This window comes from Manis javanica, chromosome 11 (genome assembly GCF_040802235.1).
Source record: "Manis javanica isolate MJ-LG chromosome 11, MJ_LKY, whole genome shotgun sequence".
NCBI lineage: Eukaryota > Metazoa > Chordata > Mammalia > Pholidota > Manidae > Manis > Manis javanica.
Window position 1 is genome coordinate 19,002,762 of NC_133166.1, and position 17,534 is coordinate 19,020,295.

At 38.2% G+C, this 17,534-nt stretch overlaps 1 protein-coding gene across 1 annotated transcript in view; it reads left to right on the forward strand.

The window, feature by feature from the left end:
* Positions 1-93: 93 nt before the first annotated feature.
* Positions 94-17,534, forward strand: part of THAP12 (THAP domain containing 12) — a 48,325-nt gene continuing 30,884 nt past the window's right edge. Inside the window, exons 1-2 of the mRNA XM_037010705.2 lie at positions 94-468; positions 8,721-8,841. Coding sequence (XP_036866600.2) covers positions 380-468; positions 8,721-8,841 — 210 coding nt within the window. The 5' untranslated portion in view covers positions 94-379. The remainder of the gene's footprint in view (positions 469-8,720; positions 8,842-17,534) is intronic.

Below are 17,534 nucleotides of genomic sequence, written 5' to 3' on the forward strand. Positions count from 1 at the left end.
CCGCTTGCAGAGAAGTCGGCGGAAAGGAGAAGGCGGGGGAGGAAGACTGAGGGAAGAGAGGGCACCCCCGGGCGCCAGGGTGCATTGTGGGAAGGAGGCGGCAGCGTCCCGGGCGGGCGGGAGGTGCACCAGCGGCGGCGGCAGCGGTAAATCCTCCAGGCCGCTCACAGCACTGTGGAGCCGCGTCCCCAGCCCGGCCTCGGACCGCGGCGCCCCTCCTGCCCCTCGCGGCTTGTTGCCCGCCCGCCCCTCCCCCCGGGGCGCCGGCCCTGCCGAGCCGGCCGGCTGGCCTGGCTCCCCTCCCCGGCCCCGACGGGCGGGCGGACTGCCCTGAGGAGGCGGGGAGGGGAGGGCTGGGCCGGCCGGCGGGCGGGCGACGATGCCGAACTTCTGCGCTGCCCCTAACTGCACGCGGAAGAGCACGCAGTCGGACCTGGCCTTCTTCAGGTTCCCGCGGGACCCGGCTAGGTAAGCGGCGGGCGCGGGGCTGGCAGCTCCGGCCCGCCTCCGCGGAGCGCTCTACCATCCGCCGGCCCCAGGCCGCCTCCGGGGCTGGAGGGGCGTATGGTGGGGTGCCACAGTCGTCGACCCCAGCCTCGAACTGATGTGGGGAACGGGCCTTGAGTAGTGGGCGGGCGGGCGCCCAGGGACCTCAGAGCACGTGCGTCGGGCTCTCCGAGCGGAGAGTGCCACCCGAAATAAGACGCATCTCGGGCGGCGTGCAGGCGGGATAAGGTGGGTTCCCACCCTGGTTAGTTTGCTGTGTAACGTCGGGCAAATAGCTTTCTTCTCTGTGCTTTAGTTTCCTCAGATGTCAAAAATGGGCACCGGGGCCCTTCCTTCTCCGTGCCGCCACCCTCCCAGACGGTGTTTCTTTCTGGAGTTCAGCCACCTAATTTGATCCCAAGTAACTACTCCCTCCTTTGGACTTGTTCATGGTTCAGATTCTGGCTGTGAGACCGTTACTCATTGTCTCACTTGGTTTTTGCGCGCATAACGAAGTGGGAGGGAAAGGCACGCGAGAGGGAATGCAAATTGGTATTGAAATCTTCTTGAGGTAGCCCGCGCTCTCTGACATGTTTAGAGTGATAGCGTAGGGACTGTCTTTGAAAGGTCGAGGATTTTTCCTTGGCCTCTCTTTTCATTCATTAATTTCAAACCAATACCTACTATGAGCAGGGCGCTGATGTTAGGCGCTAGAAATTCAGAGGTGAGAGTGCTCCTATTTGCAGCAAGCTCGCCGTGCATCAGGGAGACATATGTAAGCTGGAGATTATAATACAGCATTATACTCACTAATTCCACAAACATCTATGGAAGGCCTACTATGTGCTAGGTATTGTTCTGAGCATTGGGAGTGTACGGATGAACAAATCAAAGACCGTGCTTTCATGGAGGTACATCCTAGTGGGGGAAAATAGAACCAGGAAATAAATAGTACATCAGGTAGTGGTAGATACAGTGGAGAAAAAGCTAATGTTGGGGGACAGGGGAGTAAGGAATTGCAGGGGAGGCATAATTGCTGTTTTAAATAGGGTGACAGAGCCTTAGTAAGAAGGTGAATTTGAGCAAAGACCAGAAGTAGATAAGAGGGCCAGCCATGGATATACCTAGGATTATTGGAGCATTCCAGTCTGTGGAAACAGTAAATGCAACGTCAGGGTATGCCTCTTAGAGGTACAGCCAGAAGTCCATGGACTGCTGGAGGTGGTTTAAGGAAGGAGGGAGAGGGAAAAGGTGAGACCAGGAAAGTGTGTTTGTGTGCCAAGGGCAAACTGTGTAGGACATTGTAGGCTGTGGAAAACACTGGCATTTATTATGAGTGGGATAGCAAATCATGGAAGGGCTCAGAGCAGAGAGACTTATACTTTAAACAGGATCATTGGCTGCCTGTTAAATAGATTGTGGGAAAGCCAAGGTGAAAGCAAGAAGACTAGTTAAAGACAATTGAAGTAATCCAGGGTAGTAAAGTAGGAGGTGGTTAGTTGTGGCATTGTATGCTCTGAAGGTGAAACCAACATGATTTGTTAATGGTTTAGATGTAGGTTGTAAGAGAGAAAGAGAAGTCAAGAATGACTCTTAAGATTTTGACCAGAGCATTTACTGAGCTTTGGAAGACTGAGAGGATTGGGTTTGGTGGAGGAGTATTAAAAGTTTGGTTTGGGACTTGGGAAGTTTGAGAGGCCTCTTAGACATTCAAGAATTAATCTTCATACCGTATCTAGAAATGAGTTCAGAATGGCCCATATTTAGATCAGTGACCTAAATGTTTTAAGAGTTAAAATCATAAAAACATGTACAAGTCTGGAATTCAGAGACTTCAGAACAAATCCTGGTGTTCTCAGTTGCTGGAGGGCATTTAAAGCCATGCTACTGGGTAAGGAAAGCAGAGTAGGTCTCAGGATTGAACTCTGGGGTGTTCCTGGTGTTTAAAGTTGGGGGAGATGAGGAAGAACTAATTAGTTAGGAAAAGTGAGGAATAGCTGTTGGGTTCTGTGGGTACAGAGAGGGGGAGCATCTTAATCTGGTTGGGCCTTACCCTATTAAACATTATCTTTTACCCACATTTTACCCTTCAGGCATTCTTGGTGACTATAATTGTATAATGAGGGCACCACTAGTCAATTCTGGACCACAGATCATTTGTTTCCTATGTATTGAATGCTCTATCAGAGGTGGCAGTGAGTATGGCCTACAGGGTCGTAATAGTCTCAGATTTGGAAGGAATGTTTAGATCTAGTGTACTATCTCTTGAAATGCTAGAATTGTTTCAATAATGGGGATTTTTAGTAGTGTCTTTAAAATTTTTGGGTTACTGTCCCCTTTGAGAGTCTAACATAAAGACCCTTACTTGATAAAAGATAACACAATTTTGCATACTGCTATCAAGGTATTTGTGGATTGTTTAGGGGCCTTGCGCATTTCAGACAGGTGGGCCTTGTGAAAACACCTCGAATGACAGTTCTCTGCTTTGTGAAGGGACACTTGAGGATTCTGGACAGCCTTGGCTGTTGCTTTTCTTCCTTCTAATTGAATGGAAACATGTCACCCTATATTTTTTGAGGTCCTAGTTTTGTTCACGGGGTCACATAGAGCAAATTTGTTTCCTTTTCTATGTAAGAGCCCTTTGAGTATTTCAAGACCAAATTACGAACGTTAAAAAAGAATCTTGTCGAAATGTAATTCGCATACCATAGAATTCACCCATTTAAAGTTATGTTAAATACCATTTAATATACATTATTAGTATATAAAGTATATTATTCAGTATGTATTATATTAGTGTATTACATTATTAATTTTCAGTATATTACATCATTTTTAAATTTTTTGGTATAATGCATATGTTTTTTGTTATAAATTTGCCACTTTAACCATTTTAAAATGTGTAATTCAAGGGTATTAATTACAATCACAATGTTGTTCAACCATCACTACTGTCGTTTTCTAAAGCTTTTTCATCACTGAGCAAAAACTCTAACCATTAAACAGCAACTCCCCCACCTTTAATCCACTTTCAGTCTGCATGAATACGTCTGTTCTAGGTACTTAATATAAGTGGATTCATAAAATAATTGTCCTTTTACATCTGGCTTATTTTACTTAACATAATGTCGTCAAGGTCTTAATTTTTTATCCAAATCAAATTTCCACATAATTGTAGGATTTCAAATTGTACTGTATTTGACATTTTCTTTTTCACTGTGCCCACAGTTAATTATAATGAAGTAGTTGCCAGATATGTTTATTGGATTAAAACAGTATTTTTAGGGTTATTCATTATAACGAGGTTTTTTTTCCCTCTCTAAATGGGTTGTAGGGAAGTCTGATAAAAAGAGACATTGCCTACCTATTATTTCTCAAAAGTTAACTAACATTGTTAACCAACAGTAACGATAAATATATTTAATGCTATTAAACTGTACATTTCCCACTCATATTTACAAATTTCATGCACACTTTTAGAAACAGCTATTTACAAGTGATTAAAAATCCAAGAGTGTAATTAACAAAGGGCACACTATGGAATAATAGTTCTTACTGGTTTAGAAAATGTGGCACTATTGTGCCTTTTTTTAAAATATAAAAACAACAGAATCAACCCACCTTAGGGCAGTGGAGGAAGGTTATAGATTACCTAAAATTAATGTAAAAAAACAAAACATGCCTAATTCTTGATTGCCTAGGGATAGCTTGACTAATGCCAAGGCTTGGCAGGAACCTGAGGGCAGCTCACAGTGGAGCTCATCCCCGCACTAGGTGATGATACTTGTCCTGTTAGAGTGACTTGGGCAATTGAAGCTCTCTTCTTTCTTGGAATATTAGTACTGACTCACCACCCTGAGGTGGTAAGGTACTCCAAAGTTATTTTGGCAATTTAATCAAAGTTAGTTGAGATGTGATGTACTCTACCATGTGAAATGTAAAACCGTGGTTTTCCTGATACTCATGAAAATCCCCAAGATCCTTTCAAGGAGTCCAAGTTAAAAATTATTTTTGTAATAACATGCTGACATATTTGCCTTTTTCATGCTCGTTCTATCAGGATTGTACAGTGGAGTTTTCAGGGCTACATACATATGATAATATTGCTCTGATAAGTTGTGTGTTTTAAAGTATAGTGTTTTAAATTTTTTTTAAGTATGAGTACTCAAATGCAGGTATTTGGTAGACATTTGACCTTGAAGGCTGATCTTTGCGTAGGCTTTTCTGTGCAAAGGAGGTGAAAAAAAAGCAACAAGAACAGGATGATAGGCTGAATACACAGCATGGGAAACAACCCTAGGATAGAAATGATCACAGTGCATTCATGAAACTGAAGTAAGGCACATGATGGGGCAAAAAGAGTAGGAGAGGTGCAATATGAAGATGGAAAGGAAGACAAGATCCAGGTTGTGCAGGGTCTTATAAAACATCTGAGGAGTGAGTTAGTATACCAGTTTATCCAAAAAGTAATGAGAAGCCACTGAGAGATTCTAAGCAGTGAATAACATTTCAGATTGACTTTTAAAAACATTTACTCTGCTGCATGGAGAAGAGGTTGAAGAAAGGCAAAAAACCAGTTTGAAAGTAGATGATGGATATGGGGAGTCATTCCACTCTTGGAAAAGGTTCAGATTCTAAGAGTACAGGATGCAGAACAATAATAGGGAGAGCTAAGAAAGAAGAGACATTGGTAAAAAAAAATGGAGAGATAAGTATGTTAGTATGTATATACTTAGAAGCATATGAGTATTTGTATACATGTACATACATGTATGTAAAAAGACATTGTGGTAATATATAATTTTTATGACATTTCAATGTAAAACACACACAGAGGATCACAAATTGAAAGTGTATGGCTTATTGGCTATCTAGAGTGACATGTCCATGAAACTTTTGCCCAGATTTAAAAAAAAAGAGAAAAGAATATCACTAATATCCCAAACTCCCTTTATCCTACTCTTCCAGTAGCCAGTCTGACTTCATACATGTTAAATAAGGTGGTTATTGAGGAGAAGGTGAAGAGTGAGGGGAAGCTGTTTTATTGATACATGACATACATAGAGAAAAGTACAAAAATGGTAGTCTAGAACTTGAATTTTACAGAGTGAACATGTCCAGGTAATGTTCAAGATACAGAATGTTACCAGCATCTTAGAAGCCTTCTTTGTGCCCACTCCTAGTTGTTACCCCTCTGCAAATATACCTACTATCATCACTGTTTTGGGGTCTACAAAGCCCTCCCATATTCAGAGATTGACTAGAAAGACTTATGGGACTCAGCATATAGCTGTACTCACAGCTAAGATTGATTACAGTAATGTATTAAGCACACACACCTGGATCATAAGGTGAAAAAGGCACAGGTGGAATACAGAGGCCTCCCTGTGTAGGCTTTCTTACGTTTTCTCTCTCGCATAAGGGGTTGCTCAGAGCCCACTTTTCCCCAGCACTGATAATACAATAACGTGTGCTGTGATTCTGCCCAGAGGAGCCCATTAGGGATCTAGTGCCCAAGGTTTTTATTGAGGTCTGGTCACATGGACACTCTGCCTTTCATATACTAAAATTCCAGACTCCCAGGAGGAAGGCAGGTGTTCAGTATAAATCATACTGTTTGCACAGTCTAGGCATGGTGAACCACCTAATCAGTTAAGGAGTTTATGTCAGGATAGGGAATTATTTGTCAGCCAAGTTCCCAGACGCTAGCCAACCATACCCTAAGGCTTTCTAAGGATAGCAGTCTCAGGCCTACTATTTTAACTTTCTGCATGATCACAGTAGATGAGTTTTGCCTATTGAACTTAATATAAAATGAATCACATAGTATGTACTTCTGTCTTACTTTCAACATTATGTTTGTGAGATCTAGTTAGTTCATTCATTCCCATTGTTAAATAGTATTCTGTATATAACAGTATACCAGTTCATCCTTTCTGCTATTGATGGGCAGAGTTTTTTCACCATCTCATGAACATCTGGTATTACCTCCTTTTTACATTGTCATTCTTGCAGGTACGCAGTAATATTTTCTTGTGGTTGGATATATGTATTGCAGATACCTTCTTCCATTTTGTAGGTTGCTGTTTCACTCTAAAGTGGCTTCTTTTAATGAAGAAAAGTTACTAACTTTAAAATACCTAATTAATTCATCTTTTCCTTTAGGGTTGTGCTTTCTGTTGTCTTCTTTAAGAAATCTTTGCCTATTCCAAGGTAATGAAAAGAGTCTCCTGTGTTATCTTTTTAGGAGCTTTACTGTTTTACCTTTCATAGGTAGATCTACAGTTCGCCTAAAATTTATTTTTGTGTGTATGGTATGAAAGGGGGTCAAAATTAGTTTTTTTCATATGGGTATCCACTGACTCAGCATTATTGTTAAAAAAAAAGGTCTTCGATGTTGTGCAGTGCTGCCTTTGTCTTACGTGTCCATAGCTCTCCATTTTGTTCCAGTTTTTATACTTGCACCAGTACTGCACTCTCTTAATAGGCTTATGGTAAGTCTTCATTATATGGTAGTGTAAGTCTTTCAACTTGTTTCAAGATTGTCTTGACTATTCTTGATCCTTTGAATTTCTGTGTGAAAAGTTTTAGAACGATCTTCTCTGTCATCATATCTTTCTCATCCTCTCTGTCTCTCACACATATCTATACACACAGACATACACAAAAGAACTTAGTGGGATTGGGATTGTATTGGATTTAATCAGTTTGGAGAGAATTGATATCTTTAGAACTCAGTGCACCAATCCATGGACTTGTATATCTCCCCATTTATTTAAGTTACTAAAAAATTTTTTCTATTACAGGTCCCGCACATCTTTCCCTAGATTTATTTCTAGGTAATTGATATGGAAGACAGGTATAGTTAATCAAGCTGTCTGTCCAATCTGTTCTTAATTGAATCTGAGTGCTGTCAGTATCAGAAAGCTGTTTCAACTTGGTTCAGAGATAATGTAGACATAGTATTTTGTGTGGAAGGTCTCCAGAGACTTAAGAATTAAAAACAAGCTTAACTGTAGCTTAATGGCAAATTATTTTATAGTGAGACAATTTTTATACTAAATATTTGGGTATTGAAACATGAAATGGTTATAATCATATTGCAGAAGTGTGTAAAAATATGATTAGAATAGGGACATTTTAGGCATCATTACTGTGTGCAGAATGAGTTGCTATACAATTTAGTTGTGATTTTGGTTTAGATTAGATGATCATTTCATCATAGTTTTACATATTGAGAGCAGAGGAAATTAAATGGAAGAATGTGTGTGTGTGTGTGTGTGTAGGAGTGAACTTTAATATTAAGGCATAAGAAAATATACTATGATGTAACTATAAAATGAATGTTTTCAAATTTGTGACACTTCATGGCAGAATTTTTATTTTTAGGAACTTGAGGAATGAAGGAAGTATCTAGTTGTAATCTTTTACCAGATCACTTAACACTTATGTGCCTTCATTTCTTCACCTACACAGGGAAGGTAGTAATGATCCCCTTTGGAAAGGACTTGAAACAGTGTCTGGCTCAAAAGTGCTTAGTAAGCATTATCTCCACCACCACCACCATCATCATCATCATTTGTTTTTCTGCAGATACTTAAGCATCAAGAGGGCATGGACTTTGTCTTGTTCACTACTTTCAACACCTCCTGTGTACTAGATTGTGTGGGCACAATCCCTGTTCATGGAGCTTGCAGTCTAGTCTGTAATTGTCATTGTAGATAAATCGTGTTCATTATGAGTCAAGTGAACATAGGCACCATGCTTCCATAAGAAACTACTTATTTACAGAATATCTACTTACTAATTTTCTACAATGACAGCATTGTTTCAAATGCCTGTTTAAATTGAAATCCTGAGAGGAATGTTAAACTGTTGGTCTCGTTGTTATGCACCTTTTGGCCAGTACTGCTGATGATTAAATCTACCCTGATGCTAAGATATCCTGGGAATTGAAAGATTCATGTTTAAGTTCTAATTTTGCTGCTGATTTCGTCCATGACTCTGAGCATGGTACTTCTTAACTTTGTCTGTAATTGAATATACTAAATGATTTCTAAGGTTTCTTTCAGTTTTCATTTTGTTATTAATCAACTTTTCCAAATTATGTTATGTTCTGTGGGTAGAGGAGGGTGGAAATCCATTGTCCCTAATATATATTTGCCTTAAAACTGAATGCTGACATTTAAATGTTGAGCTTACGTTCTATAATTATATTTTGGTTTTATTTATAGATGCCAGAAGTGGGTGGAGAATTGTAGGAGAGCAGACTTAGAAGATAAAACACCTGATCAACTAAATAAGCATTATCGATTATGTGCCAAACACTTTGAGACCTCAATGATCTGTAGAACTGTAAGTTATGGGAGGGCTTGGTTTTTGTGTTTCCTCTCTCTGTCAGTCACTAAGTATCTGGTTGGAAATGTAAATCTTTATCTGTTAATGTTGGAGAGTATTCTTATACCTCACCACTGTTTTTTTTTTTCCTTTTTTAAGATGAAGACAAATTTGGAGCTGAATAGTATGTTTTGTTCTTAAAAACCTGTTTCTTTACCTCTCTGTTTCTGATGCCCCATTCCTACTCAAAAGAGATAGCCATTTTTAAACTTCTTATGTAGCCTACAGAAAATTTTAGATGATTATAAAAGTATATATTTAAGGTAAAGTTAGCATTTTTATTTAGAGCAGCTTCTCTAGAGCTTTTTTATGAGTGAAGTCTTCATCAAGAAATTGAGCTCCTTGTTTTCGTGTTCTTGTATGCACTGTTAGAACCAATCCTTAATTTTTAGGTGCTAGAAGGAAAATCATACAATTAATGTGAAAAAACTTCCATCAATAATTTACAATTTCGTGTCAAGACCTAGGTCTTTCTACTCATGAGAGAAATTAAAGAAGATACCAATAAATGGAAACACATCCCATGCTCATGGATAGGAAGATTTAATATTGTTAAAATGGCCATCCTGCCTAAAGCAATCTATAGATTCAATGCAATTCCTATCAAAATACCAACAGCATTCTTCAACGAACTAGAGAAAATTATCCTAAAATTCATATGGAACCACAAAAGACCTCGAATAGCCAAAGCAATCCTGAGAAGGAAGAATAAAGCTCCCCAACTTCAAGCTCTACTACAAAGCCACAGTAATCAAGACAATTTGGTACTGGCACAAGAACAGACCCATAGACCAATGGATAAGACTAGAGAGCCCTGATATAAACCCACACATATATGGTCAATTAATATATGATAAAGGAGCCATGGACATACAATGCCGAAATGAGAGCCTCTTCAACAGCTGGTGTTGGCAAAACTGGACAGCTACATGCAAGAGAATGAAACTGGATTATTCTCTAACCCCATACACAAAAGTAAACTCGAAATGGATTAAAGACTTGAATGTAAGCCATGAAACCATAAAACTCTTAGAAGACAACATAGGCAAACATCTCCTGACTATAAGCATGAGCAACTTCTTCCTGAACCCATCTCGTCGAGAAAGGGAAACAAAAGCAAAAATGAACTCATGGGACTAGATCAAACTAAAAAGTTTTTGTACGGCAAAGGACATCATCAACAAAACAAAAAGGCATCCTACAGTATGGGAGAATATATTTGTAAATGACACATCCGACAAGGGGTTAACATCCAAAATATATAAAGAACTTACACACCTCAGCACCCAAAAAGCAAATAACCCGATTAACAAATGGGCAGAGGATATGAAGAGATAGTTCTCCAAAGAAGAAATTCAGATGGCCAGCAGACACATGAAAAGATGCTTCACATCACTAATCATCAGGGAAATGCAAATTCAAACCACAATGAGATATCATCTCACACCAGTAAGGATGGCCAGCATTGAAAAGACTAAGAACAACAAATGTTGGTGAGGATGTGGAGAAAGGGGAACCCTCCTACACTGCTGGTGGGAATGTAAGCTATTTCAACCATTGTGGAAAGCAATATGGAGGTTCCTCAAAACACTAAAAATAGAAATACCATTTGACCCCAGAATCCCACTCCTTGGAATATACCCAAAGAATTCAACTCCTCAGATTCAAAAAGACATGTGCAACCCTATGTTCATCACAGCACTTTTTACAGTCGCCAAGATATGGAAGCAACCTAAGTGTCCATCTGTAAATGAATGGATAAAGAAGATGTGGTACATATATACAATGGAATACTATTCAGCCATAAGAAAGAAACAAATCCTACCATTTGCAACAACATGGATGGAGCTGGAGGACATTGTGCTCATTGAAATAAGCCAGGCAGAGAAAGACAAATGCCAAATGATTTCCCTCATTTGTGGAGTATAACAATGAGGCAAAAGTGAAGGAACAAAATGGCAGCAGACTGAGAGACTCCAAGAATGAACTAGTGATTACCAAAGGGGAGGGATGCTGGAGGGAGGGAGAAGGGGAGGGAGGGTTATTATGTTTAGTACACATGGTGTGAGGAATCATGGGGAGAACAGTGTATCACAGACAAGCAACGTAAGTGGATCTCTGGCAACTTGCTGCACTGATGGACAGTGACTGCATTGGGGTATGGGTGGGGACTTGATAGTATGGGTAAATGTAGTAACCACATTGTTTTTTCATGTGAAACCTTCATAAGAGTATATATCAATCATACCTTAATAAAAAAATTTTAAAAAAAGACCTAGGTCTTTCACCCTTCTACTGTTAACTATGTGAATTTGGCCAAATCACTTCCCCTCTCTGGGCCCCAGTTTCTAATGAGATTAAATCAGATAATTCCTGAAGTCTGATTTTTTAACCCTCTGTGATTCTATTATTGCTGTGATTCATAAAAGGCACAAATAGGGCAAATTTGATTGAAATGAAGCAGACTTGAAACACTTTAAAAACTAGTTAGGAGGACAGTTTTGTTAGACAAATAATATATTCTTATTTAGGTATAACTAATGTATCTCATACTGGGCTAGACATAAACTTGATTTGAAGGTATACTATATATTATGCAGCAATTTATTTTGATATTTTTTTCAGATCATTTTGCAGAGGCATCAGAAAACTAAAGAATGATTGGGTTATTTTATTTCTCAAAATTAATTGAAGCAGATATTTGTGAAGTCATTGGGAAGTGAGCCAATTCCGGTTCAGCAGTTTAATCACGAATATTTGAGGGATATTTTGCCTTGCTTTGTTAAGAGGGTAATAATCAAGCGACATAAGAGATTTCATATGTTTAAAAGGCAAACTACTTTTATGTTCTTGACATTAAGTAAAAATATCCCAAATTATTTTAAATGCACAAGCCATATGCATTTTAATTTTAGTAATAAATATGGTCTCTTAATTAGATAATTCTGCAGGATTAATGTGAGACATTTAAAATATAGTTCATTCTCATACTCTTGTTTAGTCAGAGTGTAGAATAGAAAAGTGAGCTATTTTTGGTTTTTAAATTTCCCCATGATTCTTTAATCTTGAATAAATTAATGCAAATGCAAGAAAATGTTCTTTCTGTACAAATAGAAGATACTGCTATTAAAAATAGGATTATATGCTATGTCCAAATGTTTAAGACTTTGACTTTATTAGTTTGGCATGTAAGATCTTTCATTAAACATCAGTGGCTAGTTCAACCAAAGCCAAATACTATCTTTGATGATAGAATAAGATCATTTGCTTTATGTGCAAACCTTAATTTATCAGTTAAAGATTAAATCTTGATACTGAGTTAAAACTGTTATGCATGTGAATTGAATACAGCCCTTTTTGGCATGCATACTTAAACATGAGTCTGTAAAAAGTTGCATATTTTTAATTCATGTATTCTGTTTTTTTTGTCTGTAATATCTTTTTTTATAGCAAATTAATTTGGTTTGAATTAAAAAATTCATTAGAATGTTTTATCTCTCCCTTTATTAAATAATTCATGAGGTGTCAAGAATTGACTGTGTGTATGGGTATGTTTGGTTTTTTAGATGTTTGCTAAGGGGGAAAGATGAGAGGCTTTGAGTATAGTGTAGTTGTTCCCTTCAGTGATTGTGTCTCTAATTAATCTCTGATGCAAACTCCCTAGTAGACTCAGATTAATTGGCCCAGCACTAGAAGCTGAGTGTCATTAAGAAGTAGATTTTCTTCTTACAATAGAAAGAAGTAAAAAATATTGAATCTGAATAGAAATTCTTCCCAAATGTGTTTAATACATTTGGTGCTTTGAATAAAACCTAAAATAATGTGTTCCCTTTAGTTACTTATTCTTCCTTCACACTTTACTTACCTTCTTTTCCTGGACAGTGAAAAAACACAGGAGTTGTTATTTTTGTTTGGCATGTACATTGAACATGCTTTAATAGCTTTGAAATAACCACTGCTCCCAAGAAAGCTTTTTAAAATTAAGTGTGTTTTGTCTCTATCAGTGCAAATTTGGGAAAAATAAAGGCACTGTTTTCTTGGACTAGCCTGGTGGCGGTGGGGATGGGGGGGAATGTAGTAACAGTTACTGATTTGTTATTCTACCTGTTACTGAACTTCTTATCCCTTCCCGACCTCTACTGGGCTGGCTGTTGAAGACTGTCACCATCTAAATATGCATCCGCTTTTTCTAGCCAGGTTGGATTAGGTTAACAGGCAGTAGGATAGGGAATGGTTATTTTTCAATGTTAAGAACATTAGAAGAAGAAGGGTATGTAGAATACGTGGTTCAGTGTTTGCAGAAGTATGATTATGTAAATCACTAGCCCATCAAATCATTATTTTATAGTTTTTATTGCCTAAGACAATGTTAACTAAAAATGAGTGGATTATGTAAAAGGTACAGATGGTGGATAACTGAAATGGCAAGTGCTATGGTCATTATCATTAGTGTATAATAATATATGGTAATGATAACATGCAATTTATGTTATATAATAAATTATAAGTTATATAATGTATAATAATATAATAATTTTGGGAAATGTTGATCTAGTTCAATAACTGAATGTCATTCAGAAGAGGAAACTGAGGGCCAAAAAAGGAAAGTACTTGGCCAGGGTCTCACAGTGAGTCACTAGTAGAGTTTGGACTAGTTCCTGGGTCCCAGTCCATTATTTCACTGTGCCTGATGCTTGAGTAATAGTAGCAAAAGTGGAGTGAACAGCAGGTAAAAGAGGGAAGCATTATTATAGAACATAAAAGAGAATAGATTATTTGAGAAACTTTTGTGTCTGCTGCAAATTTGGTAGGCTCATGGAAGGCAGAACAGATAAGGAGCTGTGAGGCTGAATTAAAAATATATATATGCAAAATGCAAATACATTTTATTTATTTTATTTTATTTTATTTTTTATTTTTTTGAAGCCACAGAGATTTCTGAGTTTATTATCTTAGCTTTTCCCAACTACCACAGAGCATGATGGGGTAATCAGCTTCCATCTAGTTTCAAAATTCTACACTCTCTTCTTCTATCTGTTCTCTGCTTATTTAGTTTTTTTTAAATTCATTTTATTATCATTAATCTACAATTACATGAAGAACATTATGCTTACTAGACTCCCCCCTTCACCAAGTCCGTCCCCACAAACCCCATTACAGTCACTGTCCATCAGGATAGTAAGATGCTATAGACTCACTACTTGTCTTCTCTGTGTTGCATATCCCTCCCTATGCACCCCACCACCCCCACATTATACATGCTAATCGTAAGGCCCCCTTTCTTTTTCCCTGCCCTTATCCCTCCCTTCCACCCCTCTTGCCCAGACCCTTTCCCTTTGGTAACTGTTAGTCCATTCTTGGGTTCTGTGATTCTGCTGCTGTTTTGTTCCTTCAGTTTTGCTTTGTTCTTATACTCCACATATGAGTGAAATCATTTGGTACTTGTCTTCTCCACCTGGCTTATTTCACTGAGCATAATCCCCTCTAGCTCCATCCATGTTGTTGCAAATGGTAGGATCTGTTTTCTTCTTATGGCTGAATAATATTCCATTGTGTATATGTACCACATCTTCTTTATCCATTCATCTACTGATGGACACTTTAGGTTGCTTCTATTTCTTGGCTGTTGTAAATAATGCTGCAATAAACATAGGGATGCATCTGTCTTTTTCAAACTGGAGTGCTGCATTTTTAGGGTAAATTCCTAGAAGTGGAATTCCTGGGTCAAATGGTATTTCTATTTTGAGCATTTTGAGGAACCTCCATACTGCTTTCCACAATGGTTGGACTTATTAACATTCCCACCAGCAGTGTAGGAGGGTTCCCATTTCTCCGCAACCTCGCCAACATTTGTTGTCGTCTTTTGGATGATGGCGATCCTTACTGGTGTGAGGTGATATCTCATTGTGGTTTGAATTTGCATTTCTCTAATGACAAGCAATGTGGAGCATCTTTTCATGTGTCTGTTGGCCATCTGAATTTCTTCTTTGGAGAACTGTCTGTTCAGCTCCTCTGCCCATTTTTTAATTGGATTATTTGCTTTTTGTTTGTTGAGGTGCGGGAGCTCTTTATATACTTTGGATATCAACCGTTTATCAGATCTGTCATTTATGAATATACTCTCCCATACTGTAGGATACCTTTTTGTTTTATTGATGATGTCCTTTCCTGTACAGAAGCTTTTCAGCTTGATATAGTCCCACTTGTTCATTTTTGCTTTTGTTTCCCTTTCCCAGGGAGATATGTTCATGAAGAAGTCACTCATGTTTATGTCCAAGAGATTTTTGCCTAGGTTTTTTTCTAAGAGTTTTATGGTTTCATGACTTACATTCAGGTCTTTGATCCATTTCGAATTTACTTTTGTGTATAGGGTTAGACAGTGATCCAGTTTCATTCTCTTACATGTAGCTGTCCAGTTTTGCCAGCACCATCTGTTGAAGAGACCGTCATTTCCCCATTGTATGTCCATGGCTCCTTTATCATTTATTAATTGACCATATATGTTTGGGTTACTATCTGGGGTCTCTATTCTTTTCCACTGGTCTGTGGCTCTTTTCTTGTGCCAGTACCAAACTGTCTTGATTACTGTGGCTTTGTAGTAGAGCTTGAAGTTGGGGAGCGAGATCCCCTCCACTTCATTCTTCCTTCTCAGGATTGCTTTGGCTATTTGGAGTCTTTGGTGTTTCCATATGAATTCCTGAACTATTTGATCTAGTTCATTGAAGAATGCTGTTGGTAATTTGATAGGGATTGCATCGAATCTGTATATTGCTTTGGGCAGGATGGCCATTTTGACGATATTAATTCTTCCTAGCCAAGAGCATGGGATGAGTTTCCATTTATTAGTGTCCTCTTTAATTTCTCTTAGGAGTGTCTTATAGTTTTCACGGTATAGGTCTTTCACTTCCTTGGTAAGGTTTATTCCTAAGTATTTTATTCTTTTTGATGCAATTGTGAATGGAATTGTTTTCCTGATTTCTCTTTCTATTAGTTCATTGTTAGTGTATAGGAAAGCCACAGATTTCTGTGTGTTCATTTTTTATCCTGCAACTTTGCTGAATTCCGATATCAGTTCTAGTAGTTTTGGAGTGGAGTCTTTAGGGGTTTTTATGTACAATATCATGTCACCTGCAAACAGTGACAGTTTAACTTCTTTACCAATTTGGATTCCTTGTATTTCTTTGTTTTTTCTAATTGCCGTGGCTGGGACCTCCAGGACTATGTTGAATAACAGTGGGGAGATGGGCATCCCTGTCTTGTTCCCGATCTCAGAGGAAAAGCTTTCAGCTTTTCACTTTTCAGTGTGATGTTGGCTGTGGGTTTATCATATATGGCCTTTAGTATGTTGAGGTACTTGCCCTCTATACCCATTTTGTTGAGAGTTTTTATCATGAATGGGTGTTGAATTTTGTCAAATGCTTTTTCAGCATCTATGGAGATGATCATGTGGTTTTTGTCCTTCTTTTTGTTTATGTGGTGGATGATGTTGATGAATTTTCGGATGTTGTACCATCCTTGCATCCCTGGGATGAATCCCACTTGGTCATGGTGTATGATCCTTTTGATGTATTTTTGAATTCGGTTTCCTAATATTTTGTTGAGTATTTTTGCATCTACGTTCATCAGGGATATTGTTCTTTAGTTTTCTTTTTTGGTGGGGTCTTTTCCTGGTTTTGGTATTAGGGTGATGTTGGCTTCATAGAATGAGTTTGGGAGTATTCCCTCTTCTATTTCTTGGAAAACTTTAAGGAGATTAGGTATTATGTCTTCTCTGTGTGTCTGATAGAATCCCGAGGTAAATCTTTCTGGCCCAGGGGTTTTGTTCTTGGGTAGTTTTTTGATTACCGTTTCAATTTCTTTGCTCGTAATTAGTTTGTTTAACTTTTGTGTTTCTTCCTTGGGCAGTCTTGGAAGGTTGTATTTTTCTAGGAAGTTGTCCATTTCTTCTAGGTTTTCCAGCATGTTAGCATATAGGTTTTCATAGTAGTCTTTAATAATTCTTTGTATTTCTGTGGAGTCTGTCGTGATTTTTCCATTCTCATTTCTGATTCTGTTGATGTGTGTTGATTCTCTTTTTCTCTTATCAAGTTTGGCTAGAGGCTTATCTATTTTGTTTATTTTCTCAAAGAACCAGCTCTTGGTTTCATTGATTTTTTTCTATTGTTTTATTCTTCTCAATTTTGTTTATTTCTTCTCTGATCTTTATTATGTCCCTCCTTCTGCTGACTTTAGGCCTCATTTGTTCTTCTTTTTCCAGTTTTGATAATAGTGATGTTAGACTTTTCATTTGGGATTGTTCTTCCTTCTTTAAATATGCCTGGATTGCTATATACTTTCCTCTTAAGACTGCTTTCACTGTGTCCCAGAGAGGTTGGGGCTTTGTGTTGTTGTTGTCATTTATTTCCATATATTGCTGGATCTCCATTTTAATTTGGTCATTGATCCATTGACTATTTAGGAGCATGTTGTTAAGCCTCCATGTGTTTGTGAGCCTTTTTGCTTTCTTTATACAATTTATTTCTAGTTTTATTCCTTTGTGGTCTGAAAAGTTGGTTGGTAGGATTTCAATCTTTTGGAATTTACTGAGGCTTTTTGTGACGTAGTATGTGGTCTGTTCTGGAGAATGTTCCATGTGCACTTGAGAAAAATGT